Below are 23,297 nucleotides of genomic sequence, written 5' to 3' on the forward strand. Positions count from 1 at the left end.
CAACCTGGAAGAAATGGACAAATTCTTAGAAAGGTATAAACTTCCAAGACTGAACCAGGAAGAAACAGAAAATATCAACAGACCAATCACAAGTAATGAAATTGAAACTGTGATTAAAAATCTTCCAACAAACAAAAGTCCAGGACCAGATGGCTTCACAGGTGAATTCTATCAAACATTTAGAGAAGAGCTAACACCCATCCTTCTCAAACTCTTCCAAAAAATTGCAGAGGAAGGAACTCTCCCAAACTCATTCTATGAGGCCACCATCACCCTGATACCAAAACCAGACAAAGACACTACAAAAAAAGAAAATTACAGACCAATATCACTGATGAATATAGATGCAAAAATCCTCAACAAAATACTAGCAAACAGAATCCAACAACACATTAAAAGGATCATACACCACGATCAAGTGGGATTTATCCCAGGGATGCAAGGATTCTTCAATATACGCAAATCAATCAATGTGATACACCATATTAACAAATTGAAGAATAAAAACCATATGATCATCTCAATAGATGCAGAAAAAGCTTTTGACAAAATTCAACACCCATTTCTGATAAAAACTCTCCAGAAAGTGGGCATAGAGGGAACCTACCTCAACATAATAAAGGCCATATATGACAAACCCACAGCAAACATCATTCTCAATGGTGAAAAACTGAAAGCATTTCCTCTAAGATCAGGAACGAGACAAGGATGTCCACTCTCACCACTATTATTCAACATAGTTCTGGAAGTCCTAGCCACGGCAATCAGAGAAGAAAAAGAAATAAAAGGAATACAAATTGGAAAAGAAGAAGTAAAACTGTCACTGTTTGCGGATGACATGATACTATACATAGAGAATCCTAAAACTGCCACCAGAAAACTGCTAGAGCTAATTAATGAATATGGTAAAGTTGCAGGTTACAAAATTAATGCACAGAAATCTCTTGCATTCCTATACACTAATGATGAAAAATCTGAAAGAGAAATTATGGAAACACTCCCATTTACCATTGCAACAAAAAGAATAAAATACCTAGGAATAAACCTACCTAGGGAGACAAAAGACCTGTATGCAGAAAACTATAAGACACTGATGAAAGAAATTAAAGATGATACCAACAGATGGAGAGATATACCATGTTCTTGGATTGGAAGAATCAACATTGTGAAAATGAGTATACTACCCAAAGCAATCTACAGATTCAATGCAATCCCTATCAAATTACCAATGGCATTTTTTACGGAGCTAGAACAAATCATCTTAAAATTTGTATGGAGACACAAAAGACCCCGAATAGCCAAAGCAGTCTTGAGGCAAAAAAATGGAGCTGGAGGAATCAGACTCCCTGACTTCAGACTATACTACAAAGCTACAGTAATCAAGACAATATGGTACTGGCACAAAAACAGAAACATAGATCAATGGAACAAGATAGAAAGCCCAGAGATTAACCCACGCACCTATGGTCAACTAATCTATGACAAAGGAGGCAAAGATATACAATGGAGAAAAGACAGTCTCTTCAATAAGTGGTGCTGGGAAAACTGGACAGCCACATGTAAAAGAATGAAATTAGAATACTCCCTAACACCATACACAAAAATAAACTCAAAATGGATTAGAGACCTAAATATAAGACTGGACACTATAAAACTCTTAGAGGAAAACATAGGAAGAACACTCTTTGACATAAATCACAGCAAGATCTTTTTCGATCCACCTCCTAGAGTAATGGAAATAAAAACAAAAATAAACAAGTGGGACCTAATGAAACTTCAAAGCTTTTGCACAGCAAAGGAAACCATAAACAAGACGAAAAGACAACCCTCAGAATGGGAGAAAATATTTGCAAATGAATCAACGGACAAAGGATTAATCTCCAAAATATATAAACAGCTCATTCAGCTCAATATCAAAGAAACAAACACCCCAATCCAAAAATGGGCAGAAGACCTAAATAGACATTTCTCCAAAGAAGACATACAGACGGCCACGAAGCACATGAAAAGATGCTCAACATCACTAATTATTAGAGAAATGCAAATCAAAACTACAATGAGGTATCACCTCACTCCTGTTAGAATGGGCATCATCAGAAAATCTACAAACAACAAATGCTGGAGAGGGTGTGGAGAAAAGGGAACCCTCTTGCACTGTTGGTGGGAATGTAAATTGATACAGCCACTATGGAGAACAATATGGAGGTTCCTTAAAAAACTAAAAATAGAATTACCATATGACCCAGCAATCCCACTACTGGGCATATACCCAGAGAAAACCGTAATTCAAAAAGACACGTGCACCCGAATGTTCATTGCAGCACTATTTACAATAGCCAGGTCATGGAAGCAACCTAAATGCCCATCAACAGACGAATGGATAAAGAAGTTGTGGTACATATATACGATGGAATATTATTCAGCCATAAAAAGGAACGAAATTGAGTCATTTGTTGAGAAGTGGATGGATCTAGAGACTGTCATACAGAGTGAAGTAAGTCAGAAAGAGAAAAACAAATATCGTATGTTAATGCATGTATGTGGAACGTAGAAAAATGGTACAGATGAGCCAGTTTGCAGGGCAGAAGTTGAGACACAGATGTAGAGAATGGACATATGGACACCAAGGGGGGAAAACTGCGATGAGGTGGGGATGGTGATGTGCTGAATTGGGCGATTGGGATTGACATGTATACACTGATGTGTATAAAACTGATGCCTAATAAGAACCTGCAGTATAAAAAAACAAACAAAACAACTAATACTAAACTTTCATTGGGTTATTTGTATGGAAATATGTTAATATAAATGTTTCAGACATTACATGAAATTTCTAAAAATCTTATATTTGTATTTGTATGGAAATATGTTAATATAAATGTTTCAGACAGTACATGAAATTTCTAAAAATCTTATATTTGTATTTGCATGGAAATATGTATGGAAATATGTTAATATAAATGTTTCAGACAGTACATGAAATTTCTAAAAATCTTATATTTGTATTTGTATGGAAATATGTATGGAAATATGTTAATATAAATGTTTCAGACATTACATGAAATTTCTAAAAATCTTATATTTGTATTTGTATGGAAATATGTATGGAAATATGTTAATATAAATGTTTCAGACATTACATGAAATTTCTAAAAATCTTATATTTGTATTTGTATGGAAATATGTATGGAAATATGTTAATATAAATGTTTCAGACATTACAGGAAACTTCTAAAAATCTTATATGTTCTGGTATAATGTTATAAGTAATAATCCTAGTTATTACTTTAAAATGTATATCTCAGAAATAACTAATTTTCTTGTCAACTGCATTATTATGAACTTTCATCAAATCTTTAACCATGGTCATTTTTAAGTCTTTTGTCATTTACAGACAGTTCTGGGTGTACTCTGATGATTTTGCAAATATGTTCCTATAAAAGAGTTTCATCTTCAAGAAATTCATGGAAAAGACTCTGACAAGTACAGGTTTCTGGTAACTGACTGTACTGCTGAACTGAATGAATAAGCATTTTCAGAACTCTAATGAAAAACTGATGAACTCATAAAAGTGCTAACAAAAGATCAAGATGAAAAAAAAGAAATTAATTACATGGGACTGAGTGAACTGATGAGGATGAGTATAATTTTTGTGACTTTCTGTCTGAATTAAAAAAAAAAAATCCCACAAGGACTCAGAGGAAAAGAATATACAAATCAATTTTCACTGCAAAGTAAAGGAGCTGTTACAGTGGAGGATTACTGGACTGAATGTCAATGTTATGACATAGTATAAGTGTGTTTCATGTTTGGTAATTGCAATCATTGTTGCTTTTGTTGTGGTCATCCATGTACAATGCTTGGTGGCAGTCTATCTATCTCTTGTAAAAATAAAATACAGTGTGTGTGTGTGGAAAAAAAAAAAAAAAAAAAAACATAATCCCATAAAATTATCTTTAATAGGCTGTTGTATTTCATGTGGTGAAAGTCTAACCTCTATTCCTCATTCATAAAGTGTGGTGGACAATCTATTTTGCCACCTTTGGAGCATGCTTCTAAGTCTCCAATAAGGTAATTCTCATGAATTATATTGACAACTGAAAAATACTATACAAAAGTAAGGCTTACTGAAATTCTGATTGAAACTGACCCAACATTGTCTTATAAACATTGCCTCAAAACCAAACATGTTTATTTCCTTTATGATTAAATTTGTATATTGCACTTTGTAATGCAAAAAAAAAAAAAAATAAATAAATAGGGTAGAGAAAAATTCTGAAAAAAATAGAGGTAAGATGCTAGTTGTCATGTAAATACTTCAAGATTTACATATAAAAAGCTTGCTTGATGATAAATTCTCAGTCTCAATATTATAAATTTCTACTTTGAGTTTCAAAATATAATTATTCTATTCAATCTCTTTCAAATGTAGATATTGTTAACAGGTTTCACAATCACTAACTAAGCCTCATAGATCCACATATCTAACCTCCACACACTTTACACATTCATACCCTAGTACCAGAATAAGAGAATCTAAACTCAGAAATTTTCCTACAGACAGCATCTCATAATAACCAAATAAAAGATGAACATAATGAAACAGACAACCTGGAATTTCTATTTATTTTTGTCTCATTATTGAACAGGAAGTGATGTCTTCACTTTGAGCCTCAATTACTACAGCATAAAAAAATGTGTCTGCTGCTGCTACAATTTATACGGGTATATGCGCTCATAGAAATTTCAAATAGAAAAGATCATCTATTTCAATCTCTTTGTTTCACAGATTAAGGATACTGAAGCCCAGAGAAGTTTGTTGGATCTAACTCACTCTGAACTCCATGATTATTTACTACCAACAATGAATCTTAACCATGTTTTTGCCTGATATATCTACTACAGTTAGATGGGAACTAATGCTGTAAAGTATTCCATTTTACAGAGGGGAAGTTACACAAGGAAGCACAAGGAAGGTAACTGATTTTTTGAAGCCCACATAACAGCCAAGGGTCGGGTCTTTTGATGCTTTGAGCAGTCTGCTCCTGTTATAACTTGGCAGTAAAACTACCAACGATGGTGTCATAAAAATGAGTAAACAACAAAGTTGAAACTCAGTGGAATACAAAACTTGGTGGAATCTTTTCAACTTGAATCTTTCAAAACACAAAATACCTTTAGGATCAACACTTAAATCACTTTAGCAATGTATCTTTCAAATTATGCATTCTCAATATTATATACTTTAACTCACAAAGTAAATTTGTTAATATTTAAATTTTTTAAGAGTAATTAAGAATCACAAAGGTTAAGCAAGCCACCTTAGTTGTTACACTAAAAAAGTCAAAGATGACTTTAAGAAATTACTCTTCTAGTCAATCTTTTGCTAAGGAAGTCTAGTTTCTTTCTTTCTTTTTTTTTTTCCACCTGTTCACTGGGTACAAAGGTTAAAACAAAGTGAAATAAAATCATATGACATATTTTTTTTTTTTTTAATGCTGTGGAAGAAAGAGAGTAGACTCCTTACACACCAGTCTCAGAGACAAAAGAAAAAAGGAAAGGTAAGATCTTATATATTTAAAGGTTTGGTGATTATTGTTGAATTTTTAAAAATCATATTTAAACTTGTTAAGTCTATACAAAAATCTTTGTCTCTAATAACTGATGAAAGAGCAGAAAACATGATTGTATTTTTCACAAGATCTACCTTAGAAATATAAACCTGGGACATGGCCAAAAAATCTTTCCCAAATAAATTGATAATGTAATAAAAAGTAATTATTTTTCTTTTGGAAAAAAAAAGTTTCATCTAGCCAATCAAATTTATAAGATCTTTTTATTTTGAAATATGTTAATCACAGAGCATTTTAAAGTGATATTAACTTAAAAACAAATTTGTAAGATGAAAAAAGACTGACTACCAGGTGATAATTGTTGAAACTGGGCAATGACTATCCTACTTAAAGGTTTTTTCTTGATAGTTTCCATTATAAAAGTTTTTAAATTTGAAAAAAAAAGTTCTATAAAATTGCAAGAGAGAAGTTAATTGTGAATTATTAATACCTTACTCCAAATACATTGAATTCTGGTATAAATATCTAAAATATTTAATGACAAAACTGTATTACAGTATACACATTTTATTTAACAAAACCAAAATAATTGCAGTATCTTTTTATTTCATGGTATATAATAGTCATATAAAGTACATGACCAAAAACTTCTCAGAAACTTGTACTTGAAACTGCACTAAGAAGAACACTGTTTCTTTTTCAATATCTACCATTTCCTTTTGTGAAAATCTTTTTTTCTGTAATATAGGTTATAGGCTATATAAAAGGGCACTTAATTTTGTAAGATAGTTTTTAAAAAAACCTGATATTCCATTTTTTCTCTATTTTTTAATCACTAAACTCAAGCCCACATATCATTTCAAAATAAATATCAAATTGAGAAAAAAATCCAAAGGGAGAAAAAGGCAATAATAACTGTTTCCTTTTAAATCAACTTTTTAAATAGGGTAAACTGACTCAAGAACAATTGCTGCATAATCTACCAGCTAGTTATTCTGCCAATCTGATGTCTTCAAGATAGCCAATAAAGCTAGCAAATGTTGCTATCTAAGGATTTGTCTATTTAGTGTTGTGATGGTCAACATCCATCTACCCCGTCTTTCAATCTTTCCCCTCTCAAAACATGTACAAATATATGAAAAGCCCCATGGACCTTGCAGCTCAATCAATGCATTTCATAGCTTTAGACCTAATAATGGTTTAGATCTGTTGACTGCTTTCTTGTACAGAATCTACCTTAAGCTCTAAGTATATATAGTTTCTAACTCTAAAATTTATCAAATAGAAGGAAAAAAAAGATTCCTTTTCTAACCCTTACAATTTTATTCACTTTAGCATACTGGAGAAGACAATTATTAGTATAACGCAAATGATGAAGATAATAAATATAAGACAATCCTCTGTCTCCATTTTCACAAAGTCTCACAGTCCCATCTGACCTCCATTACCTTCTCCGGCTGCTTCTATTCCACATAAACTCTTTAGTTTAGTTAATTTTCTTTGTAGCCTATCTGCTTCCTTTATTCATCCTTATCCTATTTATTCCTGGGGGAAAAAAAAAGAAGCACTTTTCCCTTACCACTGCCCTACCCACATGGGCATCCTACAAAAACATCAGGAAGAATTTCACTACACCATTGAGAAATACTGAAACAAGCCACTGGGGAGGTTGCATACTTATTCCTAGAAATCACTAAATACGGGTAAACTACCTTTTATATATGATTTAGGGATCCCCTTTTGTGGGCAGTGGTCTGGAATAAGTGATAGCTTGAATTCATTTCTGACTCTAAAAGGGATTCTATTATGATCTACATTCAAACTGTAAAATCTAGGAGAACAGTGGCTTTTTCTTCAAACTTTGATTTAGCCATGGAAAGAAAGAAAGTGGAAAAGGAATAAACATAAACAGATCATCAGATGGAAGGCAATGAGGAAGTTAACTAGAATAGACCAGTACTGGCATAACAATAAATTCCTCATTGCTAATGCAGCAACAGACTTTAGTAACTTGAAATGAATCTTGCTCACCGAGTAGTTTCTTACCTCCTGCTCTCGTGGAATAAATTTTCCTAAAAAATCATAAGCAACTAATTGTAACAAGTGCTATAAGAAGGCTCAAAAGACTAAATTTTAACCACTAAGGATGATAGTAACAGGACATATTCATATCATTTCAAACAGATCATTTGTTTGCAGCAGTTTCTTATTTATTTATTTATTTTTTAAATTTTTTTATTTTTTTTGATGTGGACCATTTTTTAAAGTCTTTATTGAATTTGTTACAATACTGCTTCTGTTTTCTGTTTTGGTTTTTTGGCCGCAAGGCATGTGGAATCTTAGCTCCCCGACCAGGGATTGAACCTGCACCCCCCTGCATTGGAAGGTGAAGTCTTAACCACTGGACCGCCAGGGAAGTCCCTATTTATTTATTTTTTAATAGATCTTTTTAAAATTAATTTTTATTGGAATATAGTTGCTTTATGCAGCAGTTTCTAATGTTGACTTTAAGAAAACAGAAATAAAAATAAGAAATATCAAGGTCATGAATAAAATGACTAAATGGAAAGTATTTAGTAAGAAGAATTACTGAAATAAATGGCAATTTCCAGTTAAACATGGCATGTTGAATGTACCCACTAACTTTGAATCCTGTCCAAAACCCTACTAAAATGAAAATAAAAGGTAATTTGAAGTATATAAACTCATAACGACAAAAAGAATGGAAGAGGAAACAACAGCAATAAAATCTAGAAACTAGAAAGCGAAAAGTTAAGTGCAAACTGACTGGGAAAGCAAAATTCTCCCAAGCCAGCAGTGGGGAAAGCTGAGAAGCCACTTAATTTACGCTGCAGGATCCCTAGATGGCCCACAGATTGGCAGTACCAGATATTCTGGAAGTAGAAAAGGAGGGGCTGAAACATAGTTGAAAGTCTTTCTCCCTGACACTGCCCAGCCAGGTAAAGGTCTTCTCCTACCTAAGCAGAAAAATACGGCTTTTGTTTTTTTGCTCTGGGGAAAATAAAACAAATGGAATCTAGGCACTAGGCACAAGTGACTGCAGGGACGTTATGCCAAAAGCAGGGAGAGTAAGTTAAAGTTTACATACTAATTACTGAGATAAACCCACCTTTTCCATCATTGAGCTCTCAGAATGCTGGCTACTTGGCCTCACCTTTTCAGGCAGCAGATTAAAAATGTCATTTTGGGGAATCCAAGCAGCCCAAGAGAAACAATCTAAAGATAATGACATTTAGGGATTCCCCCAAAAAACAGTCCATTAGGGTCAGTCTACAGTAAGATCTAAAGTTAATAAGAACCGGGAGTTCCCTGGTGGTCCAGTGGTTAGGACTCCACGCTTCTACTGCAGGAGGCACAGGTTCGATCCCTGGTCAGGGAACTAAGATCCCAAAGGCCATGAGGCATGGCCAAAAAATAATAACAAAGTTAATAAGAACCACACAAATGCACAGTTTCCCATCAGGTTTTTCGTTTCCCACTCTTATATGTAAGTCCTAAACCAAATATTAACGGATACACAAAGTTCAAAAGAAAACCTCTAACATAAAGGATACTTACAAAAATAAACTGGAAAAGCACAACTTGAGGGTACAAAGGCTATTCAAGGAAAAAGAAAACAAGAGATACAACAAGAAAAAACAAGGAAAAAAATATATTCATACCACAGTATACTACAAAAGAAATTTTCAGAGAACAAAAAGAGCTTAGAATTAAGAAGATGACAGGAAAAAGAAAACTTTAATAGAAGAGTTTGACAATAAAGTTCCAGAAAGCAGAGCAAAAACACACAGAGATGAAATGTGGAAGAGTAAACATAAAAAATTAGAAAATCATACCAGGAGATCCAACACCTAATTAAAGGGGTTCTAGAAAGAGAAGTGAGATTTTTTTTTTTAATGAGGAAGAAAATTATCAATACCATCAATCAAATAATTTAGAAAATTTCCCATTGTTTCCAGATTGAAAGTGCCCACCAACTGCCCAGTTTCATGAATGAAAACAGACTCTCACAAAGGATCATGAAATTTCAGAATATCCATATTAAGGCTATATTGTACAACTCAGAGAATATAGCCAATGTTTTATAATAACTATAAATGGAGTATAACCTTTAAAAATTGTGAATCACTATACTGTACACCTCTAACTATATATTATTGTAGAGCAAAGAAAAAGCTTTGGGGTTAAGAAACGGCAAGTTACATAAAAGGATAAAGAATTAGAACGGCATAGCATCACAGTTTTTAACAGTAATACAGTCATGGTTGGTTGAATCCACAGATGTAAAACCCGTGGATACGAAGGGTCCACTGTATTCATTATATTGTACCATTTTATGTAAGGGACTTGAACATCTACAGATTTGGTATCTACAGGGACTCCTGAAACCAATCCCCTGCTGATACTGAGGGATGACTATACTAGAAACCCAAAGACAATGGGGCAACGCCATCAACCTTTTGAGGGAAAATTATTTCCTACTTAGAGTTCTATTTCTAGCCAAAATATTTTTCATGGTCTAAAAAAAATTCTCGTCTATGGACCTTCTCAGGAAGCTCCTGCAGGAAGCTCCATGGAAAAAAGGCAGTAATCCAAGACAGGGCATTCTAGAAAACAGGAATCCAGCAACAAGGGCAAAAGGGAGTCTCTACAATGAGGGTGGAAGGAGAGTGGAAGTCAACGGCTGTGTAGAGGGCCTAGTGATCAGCTCGTCTAGATCAGAGCATGGCAGCAGGCTCTGGGAGAGACTTCTTCAAGCAAATGAAACAGATTAAACTATCTAATATACATAAACTATTGAGTGATTTGCTAGCGAGAGTTTGGGTATAAATTAATGAGAAAAAAAAAAAAAACCCTAAGCACATGAAAAGAAAACCAGGACAATTAATTAGAGAAAATAAGTGTGCAGGAACAGAATAATAATCCTGTTAACAGGGCTCAGTCATTGACAGCTTTATACATTCCTGACAGTATAAACACTGAGTACTCATCTAACCAAAATTACAAATGACTATGCTCGGAGAGTAAAGAGACAGTAAGTATATATTTGATGCACTGAAGATGAAGGTAGGGAGTGTTTAAAAGAAAGCTGAGAACTCTCATCTCCCAAACTGTTAAGTCAAAGGATAATATCAATAGATAATGCCTAAAATTGAAAAATCAAGAAGTAGCAATATAAGCATATACTTAAACGTGTATATATACGTATATATATATATATCCTTCTGGACTTTCTTTTGTGCACATATATTAAAATTTTAAAATGTACAACCACTTCAATTGTTTTAAAGTTCCTTTCAATAGATCTAGGAACTAGAGATACCCTGAAAATTACTGTCTTTCATTCTCCCCAAGAGCTTTCCAGTTTTTTAAGATTAGAGTGCAGGGAGTGTGAAGGGATATTTACTTGTTTCATATTTTATATATTTTAAGAAAAAATATATTTAAAAGGAGAAAAAAGGAAATCAAAATGTCCTAAAAAAATCTCTAATGTTCTAGTCTCCTAATGAGATATAAATACTCTCTTTTCTGTCAGGCTTGCAATATGAAAATCACAAAAATCACAATCTTGTTTTGGCCGCTCTCCATGCTATTGTTATCAGACGAAAGCCAGACGTCTAAAACCGTAAGTTTTTACAATCAAGCTAGTGAAAATATTTTCAAAGGTACACTTTGTGTAGATTGAGTAAAATATTGAAGGCAATAAAAGAAAGAAGAAAAAAATCAAGCTATCAAAACAAACTCTTTAGTTAGCTGTGTATATTCAAAACATGTGATCTCTGAGCCAGATTCTAATTTGACAAAAGCAGTCTTCATTTTTTAAAAGACTGAGTTCTTTAAAAGCTGACTAAAGGCGAAATACGTAAAATTTCACTACAAAACCGGAGATTAGTTAAGACATAAAAAACACACTTTAAAATGTAGGAAACTTTTTAAAAAACCACATATTTATGAGGGAAATTGCTGTTGTTACATTATTATTATTATTATTGGGGGACATTTCAACTGCAAAACCAGTCAAAACAAGAACTATTTCTTTGGATTTATATCCACATAAGGAAAGCACTTCTTCCTGTTGCCTGACTCTTTAAATTCAACACATGGCTCAATTTCTGTTACAAGATATTTTCTTTTAAAACACCAAATTTTGAGCTGTTAACCCTATAGAGGTATATATTGAATATTGTTTCTTAATTACTTAATAGTCCTAGATGTAGTGCTGGTAACTCCGATTTTTAAAAATTACATTTTTACATTATTTTCTCATTATAAATGTCAATCTTGCACACTGAAATACTAAATAAGTTAACAGAATTATTATTTACCATTTATTTCCACATATATAAATGGCAATATACCAATATTTTCTTTCTGTAATGATTATTTAATAACAGTTGGAAGATACTTGTATGACAAACTAGGATCTCCTTCCTCAATTATATATATCAGAATTCCTTAATCTTCAACATTCCATCCTAATAAAAAAAAAGTATTTGCTTTACCTTTTCCATATTTTAACATCAAAAGATTAGATAGTAGATTTTTTTCTAAAAGTATTTCCTTCTAATGTCTAATTGCCTGCATATGAAAATTTGGGAAATTCTGCTAGCATTTTTCCTTATTAATGCATTTCTAATTTTCTTTTTAGGAAGTCAAATGTAATTTCACTGCAAAGAATTATACTTTGATTCCAGCAAATATCAATAAAAATGTTACTATACTTGACCTCAGTTATAACCAAATTACTCTGAATGTTACAGATACAAGAGTTCTACAGACATATTTTTTACTCACTGAGCTCTATTTGATTGAGAACAATGTCATTATCCTACATAATAATAGTTTTGGTAAACTCTCCCATCTAGAAATTTTAAATATCTGTAGAAACTCCATCCACATAATTCAACAGGGTGCCTTTACAGGCTTAGATAAACTAAAACAGTTATATCTCTGCCAAAACAAAATAGTTCAACTGAATCCTGATATATTTGTGCCTCTAAAACACCTGATACTATTGAATCTGCAAGGCAATTTGATAAGCTATCTTGATGTACCACAACTGTTTCATCTGGAATTCATACTTTTATACGGAAATCCGTGGAACTGCTCTTGTAGTCTACTGAATTTGCAAAACTGGTTGAACACATCGAATGTGACACTAGGTAAGCAATCATAATTTAAATTAGTCAAAACCAAAATGTGATTGATTTTGGATTGTTCTACCCCAGAAAAGTCTCTTGTTTCATGTCTAAAAGAAAAGGAAACTATTCCTGTTTAAGGGAAACAAGAAGAAACACTGAAAACCAATTGCTGAATACAAGCTCTCCCTCTGCCTGTCCAGAAAAAAAGAAAAAGAAGAAAAGAAACTTAAATGTTCTATATATACATGAGATGAAACTGTCACTTTGTATACTAAGTTTGCAGTTCCAGTATATAAGACTAATTTTTAAAAGCACTTCCTTTTCTTAGGATATCTTGTCAGAGAGTAGGTGAAAACAGGTGCCCTGCTTTCTAAACTACATGCCATGTTCCAGATGTTCACCATAATCTAAATCATAACATTTTTACTTTACTAACACAGACAAACTAAACAATAAACAGATACTGCACTTAAGCTACATTTATAACATAATAAACAGAAATGGGCATTTCCCTCATTGTGTTTCTAGGCAAATACAACAGTTTCTTTTTTATAATATCTTTAATGAAAACAGATAAATATGTCAAAAAATTCTAGATAAAAAATTATAAAATGTTGTTAACCATAATAATTTATTAACCATAATAATATTATTTTCCATAATAAATCTTATTCTTTCTAATTTACTAGAAAATGAGAACATCACCATGTGCAGCTATCCGGATATACTGAAGTGCTACAATATCAAAACAGTACCTTACAAGGCTGAATGCTACTCAAAATTTCCTTCATCTATAACTGAAGATCTTTACATTCATTTTCAGTCCATTAGCAATTCAACATTTAATAGTTTTTTGAACAACTTAACAAGAAATTCAGGTAATGTACTGGTTTTGAATAATAATATTGCTGAGGATAGCATACCAAATAAACTGAGATAGTTCTCATTATTTTTTTGTATTTTAAATTTCCAGAAACAATGTAAAAGAACAATTCCTCCACCCAAAAAAAGACTGACAAAACACTGGGTTTCTAAAGTAGACTCTGCTAGTTATCAGTCAAATGCCGTTATGCAGATTATTGATATTTAACTTCTCTGAGCCTTGGTATTAACTAGTTAAGTCACAATTCTTAACAGGTATAAATCAATAATGTCCCTAGGTGAATGGATAAACAATACCTGCAAAGACAGGTAGATTTTTTTTTTTTTTTTTGAAAATCTTCACCACAATTTTCTTTTTTTTTTTTTTTTTTTAATGAGGATCTTGAATCAGATGCGTATGTTTGATTGATTGATTGATTGATTGATTTTGGCTGTGTTGGGTCTTCGTTTCTGTGCGAGGGCTTTCTCCAGTTGTGGCAAGCGGGGGCCACTCTTCATCGCGATGCGTGGGCCTCTCACCGTCGCGGCCTCTCTCGTTGCGGAGCACAGGCTCCAGACGCGCAGGCTCAGCAGTTGTGGCTCACGGGTCCAGCCGCTCTGCGGCATGTGGGATCTTCCCAGGCCAGGGCTCGAACCCGTGTCCCCTGCATTAGCAGGCAGATTCTCAACCACTGCGCCACCTGGGAAGCCCGACAGGTAGATATTTTGAAAAAAGGTATTCCTTCACCACACTATGAAATATCTTTATTTTTGGCAGTTTTAGTAACTTTTGCTTAAAGAAGATTATGTACATTTATTTCTAATACCAATATTGGGGAGTTATTAGGACATGTAATTATGATTATTTTATTTTTGTCAATTTAACAAAACTACCCCCACCCTCTCTTTCTCGGTATTCCATTTAAGAACGTGAATCTCAAGGAAAAAGCTGGGCTTTTCTCGTCAGTGTTGTAGTCACTGTACTGATGACTTCACTCCTCATTTCAATTGCTATCAAATGTCCAGTATGGTATAATTTTCTGCTTAGTTACAATCATCATCGCCTGGAAGAGCATGAAGCAGAAACCTATGAAGATAGTTTTACCGGAAATCCAAGTCCTCCTCCACAGATACCAGACACAAGCTACGAAGAAACTACAGTAATATTTGAACAACTACATCAATTTGTGGTAGATGATGATGGGTTTATTGAAGACAAATACATAGATACTCATGAATTACGTGAAGAAAGTTAATTTCTTTCAATGTTTGATTCTTTAAAAAATGTTAACAGCTCACTCACAGTTCAGACATGGAGATTTTGATACATGACATACTGAACTATAGCTAGTAGACCATCATATTAATTGCAACACACATAAATATCATAAAATTATGCTCTTCTCATTGGCATTGTGCAAGTAGGTCCAAATACAGTAACTGCCACTCCTTGTTAGCTAACAGTTAAAATACTAGCATTACTACTCTCAGCAGTATTCAGGGGACCATACATAACAGTAGGAAAAGGCCTAAGGTAAATTATTCATTAATTAAAATGAACAGATTTTCATATTAGTCAGATATGTGATGTAATACATATTAAAGTTTTACTGATTGGAATCAGTAAAGAAATAAAGATTTTGGAATTTTATCACAAATCAAAGTGAAGAACAGAGATAGTTTAAACTGACAACACACTAAGGTTGATTTTATGCCCATAGAATGAATTCATGGAATTGGAAAATGCTTTTTAAATTTTTTTAAATGCTTCCTGAATTGGCACAACAAATTTCTGAAAATTTAGTAGTGATTTAAAGCACAGGTACAATGTCCAGGCACAATCTCTTGATTTTTGTTACAAAGAAAGACTGTCATCAAAATGCACGACTGTCACAATTGAATAATATGGTGGCTTCCAAAGTGGGAATCATCTATGAATCTTGTTTTTAAAAATACCTATTTCTGCCTCTCTTTAGGAGATTTTTAGTCAAATGATTCTGTGGTGTGGCTGAGGAATCTTCATTTGGTCCATGGTCAGTTCTTTGGGATGCTGTAGATAGAGCAATGTTTCCCAAACTGTCTTCTAGAACATTAACTTCCAGAGAGACATGCAGAAGTATTTACAGGGTGGGGGATTAAAAGGTACATGGTCAAACTACTATAGAATTACTAGGAAATACTGGGTTTAAACAAAGTCAAACAAGTTTCTTTACTATAGGACTTACCCAAGGCTTTACTAAACTAAACTGCTCTCTGCTCTTCAAGAGCAAAATATTAAGAATTTGCCAAACTTCCTTGACAACAAAATCTTTTCTTTGATGTATAGCTACTAATAGCTCATAGGACAATAATGGTCCAAAGAACACTGGCCTTGAGACTATTATAGGAAGAGTCTAAAGTGAATTATTTGCCAATTCCTTATAAACAATTGGCTACAATCATAATTTTAACAACTTTATGCAAATAGTGGCATTAAAAACTGTAACAAAATCTATCATTTTTACCTTCCATATGTGGGGAAATTTAGTATACAGTATTTATACCTTTTAGAGAAAGGAATATCTCTAAAACACTGAAATATATTTATGGATTAAATAATATGGGGTTTTAAATTTTCTTCATCATTATACAGGGAAGGGAACAGTGTCTAGTGGTGTGGATGGAGCAGGGTTGGATAAAAGCTGATGGAGATGGGTGAATAGGAGTAAAATACACTAATTTTTGTGTATGTTCAAATTTCTCGGTAACATAAAGTTTTTAACACATGTACATACCTGATAATTTCTTAGAAAAAAGACTAAAAATAATGTAGATGTACATTATATCCTAAAAACAGTCATTTGTAAGGTTATATCAATAGTAAATTCAGTTCAAATGTCTACTGAGGAAAATAAAAACTGTTTTGGATGATACACCCTGTGAAATAAAAGAACTGACTCATTTGTCATGTGCATTTGTATTTATAGGAACATGTTTTCAATAAAAGATATAAATGTCTTACGTGTAATATTTCCTAACAGATAATGTAAATTATATGTTATGGTTTTAAATCTCAATTATAAGAGTGAGATAACTTTAAAAATATAAGGCATCTTTTTCTAAATAACCTATCATTTTACCAAAATATCGTTTCTTAATTTGAGGCAAATATTCATATTTGAGAAATGTAGTAAAATGAAATATAATATGAATGAGCAAAAACTACCTTTCATCTCTTACATTCAAAAGCCTCTTATAATTAAATATTGGGTATTCAATAGATATCTGACTAAACAAAGAAAAAAAATGGGTTTAAAATTATAATTACATATATTTTTAAAGGATAAATGATTTTAGCTAACACCAAACTAGAAAAGTGTAGACATTAGAATTGGAAGAGAATCATTAGTTCAAGCAGGCACATGAAACTGAATTAAAGCCACAGGCGTCATAGTAACATATTGAGGCTATATACTATAACCAATTTATTAAAAATAGGTGTTCCATAATAAACTAGATGGTCTCATACCACAGTAAATGGTGGTACTAAAAGAGAAGAGAATAAAAACAAGATTTTTATACCTGCTTTCTCAAGGTATGACATTTCCTGCTCCCTTTGAATGTACAGAGTCAAGGTAAAGTCTCGTGTTATTAAGATGTTGGCTATCTGATTAACACATGAAATAAATCTATCCTCCTGTGATATATAAAAATAAACTTTATAAAAATAACTTTGTTTTTAATTTAAATTTCCTCTTAAAGGGTCAGGAGAACCTATTTCACTCAGCCTTAGTTACAAACTACAGATATTAAGTTTTGAAACTGCTGACATTTTCAGGACAAAGTACTTTATTTTAAGGACATTTTCCTTAATCAAATGAACCAAATAGACATAAAAACCTATGAAATTCTTAAATTTATAATCGGGGAGTTATCTTTTTGGATAAAATATCTATAAAACATGTACATATAATATTTATAAATCTGACCTGGGTATCATATAACTTTGCAGATAAATGATGAAATAAATGAGGACCTAAATGTTCTAAAGTATATAAGGTCCTCAACAGGTTATACCTTATTATTTCTTATTCTTTAGGTACCTAGGAAAGTATTTTATACGTAGTAAATGATAAATATTTGCTAAATGGTCTAAAACCAGAACAACAACAACAAAAAGGAAGTTTTCAAGTAAGTGCTTGGTCACCATGAATACGGAATTTTCTTTGTAAAAGGGAAGAGACTTTCAGTATATTTGTAATTTTTAAGATAGCACTTTAGGGACTTCTCTGGTGGTCCAGTGGTTAATACTCCGTGCTACCAATGTAGGGGGACTGAGTTCAATCCCTGGTCAGGGAACTAGATCCTGCATGCCACAACTAATACCCAGTGTAGCAAAAAAAAAAAAAAAGATAGCACTTTATAGTAGCATCAAATGATAGATGGGGAAAATGAGATTCCTTTGTTTTTCATCAATAGAAAATTACATTTATCTTTCAAATAGTTCATCCTTATATTTAACATCCTATTCTTCATCAAATATTTACTGTACATGCAGATGTAATATGACAGTATGTTTGATGTTACATAATTTTGGTTAATTATTATCCTTGCTCTCAAGGAAATTAATATTGATAAGTTTATGGAACAAAATGTGTGCAGTATTAGTATGTACAAAATAGCTCATCTTCTGTTTGCACTGCTTTAGACAATAATTAAGGTCAAAAAGTCAATAAAGAATAATTATGTTAACTAAAGCTGTTGTCTGAATATTTGTGTCCTTCCAAAATTCATATGTTGAAATTCTAACCACCAAAGGTAATGGTATTAGCAGGTTGGGGCCTTTGGGAGGTGATTAGGTCATGAGGGTGGAATCCTCATGAATGGGATCAGTGCCCTTATAAAAGAGATCCCACAGAGCTCCCTAGCCCCTTCTACCATGTGATGATACCTTGAGAAGGCGCTAGGTATGAACCAGTAAGAGGGCCTTCACCAGAATAGGACTATACTGGTGCCTTGATCTTGGACTTCCCAGCCTCCAGAACCGTGAGCAATAAATTCCTGTTGTTTATAAGTAACCAAGTCTATGGTATTTTGTTATAGCGGCCCAAATGGGCTAAGATAACTACACTACATCCATTTATTATCTTTGTAGGCATTACTGTCACTGCCACATTTACCTTATAGCCAAACTCAAAGTTACTTGGTATTTGGTCTTTAACCAGGTTATATATAAAGATGCACAGGGGGCTTCCCTGGTGGCGCAGTGGTTGAGAATCTGCCTGCCAATGCAGGGGACATGGGTTCGAGCCCTGGTCTGGGAAGATCCCACGTGCCGCGGAGCAACTAGGCCCGTGAGCCACAACTACTGAGCCTGCGCGTCTGGAGCCTGTGCTCCGCAACAAGAGAGGCCGCGATAGTGAGAGGCCTGCGCACCGCGATGAAGAGTGGCCCCCACTTGCCACAACTAGAGAAAGCCCTCGCGCAGAAACGAAGACCCAACACAGCCAAAAATAATAAATAAATAAATTAAATTAAATTTAAAAAAAAAGATATTCAACATTCTGCTTAAATTGAAGCAGCTAAATCTTTAAAAAAAAAAAGATGCACAAATAATCTACGTCTATGATTAGATTACTAATATAACAACTAATTATCAATTAATAATTGAATAATGAAATAATATAAATAGCTCACTGAATAATAATGTGCGTTTCATTAGACTGGGGTTTAAATCTCATAATTCAAATTAGTTAAAAAGCTCAGGTTAGGGACTTCCCTGGTGGTCCAGTGGTAAAGAATCCACCTTATAATGCAGGGGGGGAGGGTTAGATCCCTGGTCGGGGAACTAAGATCCCACATGCCGCGGGGCAACTAAGCCTGCGTGCCACAACTACTGAGCTCACGTGCCTCAACTAAAGCCCACGTGCCGCAAACGAGAGAGCCCACGCGCTCTGGAACCCGTCTGCCACAACTAGAGAGAAGCCTGTGCACCACAATGAAGAGCCTGCGTGCCGCAATGAAAGATCCTGCATGCCTCAACAAAGATCCGCGTGCCGCAACTAAGACCCGACGCATTAAGCTGGGATGAAGTGAGAGAGCGGCATGGACTTATATACACTAACAAATGTAAAATAGATAGCTAGTGGGAAGCAGCCGCATAGCACAGGGAGATCAGCTCGGTGTTTTGTGACCACCTAGAGGGGTGGGATAGGGAGTGTGGGAGGGAGACGCATGAGGGAGGAGATATCAGGATATATGTATATGTATAGCTGATTCACTTTGTTATAAAGCAGAAACTAACACACCATCGTAAAGCAATTATACTCCAATAAAGATGTTAAAAAAAAAAAGACCCGACGCAGCCAAAAATAAAAATAAATAAATAAATAATAAACAAATCTTTAAAAAAAAAAGAGCTCAAGTTAAAATTGCAAATGGTAGAGATGAAGATGTTCTTATCCATCTTAGATTTTAAACTCCAAGACATAGAAATTTTATTTCTCTGAATGAAGATAAGATACATAAACAAGGGGGCTGCCCTGGTGGCGCAGTGGTTGAGAATCTGCCTGCCAATGCAGGGGACACGGGTTCGAGCCCTGGTCTGGGAGGATCCCACGTGCCGCAGAGCAACTAGGCCCGTGAGCCACAACTACTGAGCCTGCGCGTCTGGAGCCTGTGCTCCGCAACAAGAGAGGCCACGATAGTGAGAGGCCCGCGCACCACGATGAAGAGTGGCCCCCACTTGCCACAACTAGAGAAAGCCCTCGCACAGAAACGAAGACCCAACATAGCCAAAAAAATAAAATACAAGATGAAAATTAAAAAAAAAAAAGATACATAAACAATACAATTTGTATTGCAAATATTCAACTTTTTTAAATAAAAAAATACATCAGGGAAAACCAATTAACAAAATTGTAAAGAAATAAATGGCTCAGAAGTTAAACTACCTTATACAAGTCACTTATAAATCTGTTTGATTTCTAAATGGACTGTACTCACGCTTGTCTTTCAGTAAATATAATATCCATACTTTGTGTTTCTCGATCATTTTGAGCTTTAAGCTGAATAAAGAGTTAACACAAAAGTTATTGATAAAAAATTACCATTAGACCAAACTATCTCTTTAAAGGTTGTTCTGATTATGAACCAATTAGAGATTATTATAATAATCATAATGGCACAGGCAAAGTTTTAAAAAATACAGTATGCTTCATTTAACAAACCACTACAAACACCAAATACAAAGAAATGGTCTTTTTCACAGGCATTGTAATCTCACACCAAAAATATTCATTGTTTACTGATCTGTCAAGTAATCTAATGTAAACTTCATTAATGTAAACAGAATGTCAAGATTTTATTAAGTGTTCAATAGTTGATTAGTAATATGTTAAATTTACACCCAATGCAAGTTGTATTCTTAAATCATTTAGGATTTTACCTGAGTACTCCTAGTTGACACTACCTGTGCATATTCAGCCTAGAATTTGGACCCATCTCAAAAAACTAAAAAAACACAAAGATTTTACCTTTTTACATTTGGCATTAAAAATACAGTTTTTAAATTGGGAATTCTCCTGAGTTCTAAAGCTAAGAATAATTTCACTACATTATCATTGCTTTTATTAATAGAATCCCAATTTAGAAAAGTCATTTTATAAATCCTATGCTTTTATAAAATAGTCTTTGATTGTATAAATTATAAACTATGCTATAAGTTGTATGTTATTTTCTTCCAAATGTTTATAATCAATTAAGCTAGCAATTATCATTTTACTGTTTTCTACCAAATAATCCAAGACCACAGAACACAAATTCTCATTTACTAATCAAAAGTAGTATTATGTCTGGCATCATATGGTAACTATTCATTTTCTCCCTTTCTAATAAAACTCTTCATTGAGTACTCAGCTCCATTTGCACAAATATTAAACCAGAAGTATTGCAAACTAATTTATATACAAGGATATGTAGACGGGACTCCCTAACTAATGCTTAGTGAGAGACCAGTTCAAACACAGCCTTGTAGAAAGACACTGAAGCATCCACTTGGGAGAGCCAACCAACAGGAAGAAATTTTAAAAGAGCAACTAAAGGAACTCAACTATAACAGTAGTATTTAGGATCAGAGTAATACCTATCTCCAAGGTACATAAGGTTTATCAAATTATTTCTAGAGAAAAATGCTTTGTTTTGGAGGCTATGTAGATCTATTGCTTATACTTATAAATTTTCTTACCATGTTGTAATCATTCATTACTTCTTCCATTTCAGTATTGGTATTAAGTTTATCTACCAACTAAAAACAAAAGTATAAAAAAAACATATTATATTAGTCTTCATAAATTTTCTCTGTAATCCATAATATAGGTATTCAATCTTACAACTAATGAGTAGTCATTTAAGTATTAATACTTCCAAGTACTTTACATTCTAAGACAAAAACAAATATTGAGCTAAGTAAGCATATACTATGAATTACGGCAATCAATAAACTACATCTTTAGGGTGGAAAAGTAGGCAGTAATGAACTACTCTTCCTGCCGATCGTACCTCAAAGAGCTTTGCCTGCTCTGAAAAGATGTCTGAGCTTATAAAGAAGGATGTTGAGAAGACAAAATCTGGGGGAAGATCTCTCACTCTCTCTCTTTTTTTTTCTTTTCAGTGGGGAGGAGTGTTAACGGATTTACAAATTTACACCAGTGTAAATGTAAAATGATTTTCTTGGTCTTCTAAAAATTAAAAAAAAAATTTAAAAAAAAACAACAGGGCAAGGCACAAACAGAACACTAGTTAGCCTACTTCAAAGAGTTAGGCAATGACAGGAATAGCAAACATATTTACCTATTTACCTTGTACCAAACCCTGTTCTGAACTTATTAGATGTATTATTTCACTTAATTTTCACAATTACTCTATGAAGTAGATATTTTGTCCACATTTTGCAGATACAGAAATTTAGCAAGTTGTAGAGCCAGAATCTGAACAGGAGGCTACTAAAAGCAAACTATTTGGATGTAATTGATTTTAAAAGACTAAGCTTTCCTAATATAATATATATTACTATGTATCACATTTTCAATTGTGGTATGACTAATAAGTGCTAATGAGCTCTAGTATTTATTGAGACCTTACTATATGTTAGATACCTGGCTAACTAACTGCTTTCTCTGTATCAGAGAAAAACCTACAAACATGTTATTAATATTTTTATATTAAGCAACTTACCTAATGCATTCTAGTACAACTAAAAATCCCTTTCATCTAATGTCTTTTTATATTTTATAAAAAACTATTTTTCTCATATTTAGAACAGAACATCATCTACAGAATATTATGGATTATAAAGTCCAACAAATGTGAGAATTACAATATACTATAATCAGAGAAATTTTGTTTATGAGTACAATGTAACAATATCAAGTAGGTATATCATAATTTACCTAACCGTTATGGTGGCATGTTTCTTATTTTGTGTAACACTATTTTTTAGTTGGAGAAGTGAGATAAAAGTTTTCAATAAGTCCAGAGACCACTGCTGCCTAAAGTACCTACAGAGTAGGAAGGAAGAAAATTTTGCCACTAGAAATTTTCATGGGGCCAAGATTACCCCAAAGATTGAGGCAGTAATCAACACTGCCAACGGGATCATTTCTTTTGGAAATCCACATTAGGAAGCATCTTCTGGAAGTTCATATTAGGAAGCAAAACTATG

General features: G+C 33.4%; 2 protein-coding genes across 5 annotated transcripts in view; one reads left to right on the top strand and one right to left on the bottom strand.

The window, feature by feature from the left end:
* IFT74 (intraflagellar transport 74) overlaps positions 1-23,297 on the bottom strand; it is an 88,132-nt gene that overhangs the window by 51,779 nt on the left and 13,056 nt on the right. For all 4 annotated transcript variants that reach the window (XM_007176832.2, XM_057547678.1, XM_057547676.1 and 1 more), the window contains exons 7-8: positions 21,822-21,881; positions 20,582-20,643 (exon numbers count right to left, since the gene is read on the bottom strand). In XM_007176832.2, the coding sequence (XP_007176894.2) occupies positions 20,582-20,643; positions 21,822-21,881 (122 nt within the window). The remainder of the gene's footprint in view (positions 1-20,581; positions 20,644-21,821; positions 21,882-23,297) is intronic.
* On the top strand, positions 5,489-14,853 carry LRRC19 (leucine rich repeat containing 19). Its single transcript, XM_007176831.2, has 5 exons — positions 5,489-5,561; positions 11,131-11,220; positions 12,244-12,757; positions 13,426-13,614; positions 14,525-14,853. The coding sequence occupies exons 1-5, from the start codon at positions 5,496-5,498 to the stop codon at positions 14,851-14,853; spliced, it is 1,188 nt and encodes a 395-aa protein (XP_007176893.1). The 5' UTR covers positions 5,489-5,495.

This window comes from Balaenoptera acutorostrata, chromosome 6, assembly GCF_949987535.1.
Source record: "Balaenoptera acutorostrata chromosome 6, mBalAcu1.1, whole genome shotgun sequence".
NCBI classification, from domain to species: Eukaryota; Metazoa; Chordata; class Mammalia; order Artiodactyla; family Balaenopteridae; genus Balaenoptera; species Balaenoptera acutorostrata.

Coding starts and splice junctions, on each gene's coding strand:
- LRRC19 (XM_007176831.2), top strand. CDS start 5,496: ATGCTGTGGAAGAAAGAGAGTAGACTCCTTACACACCAGTCTCAGAGA. Junction 11,221..12,243: donor AAAGCCAGACGTCTAAAACC/GTAAGTTTTTAC, acceptor TTTTCTTTTTAG/GAAGTCAAATGTAATTTCAC. Junction 12,758..13,425: donor CACATCGAATGTGACACTAG/GTAAGCAATCAT, acceptor CTAATTTACTAG/AAAATGAGAACATCACCATG.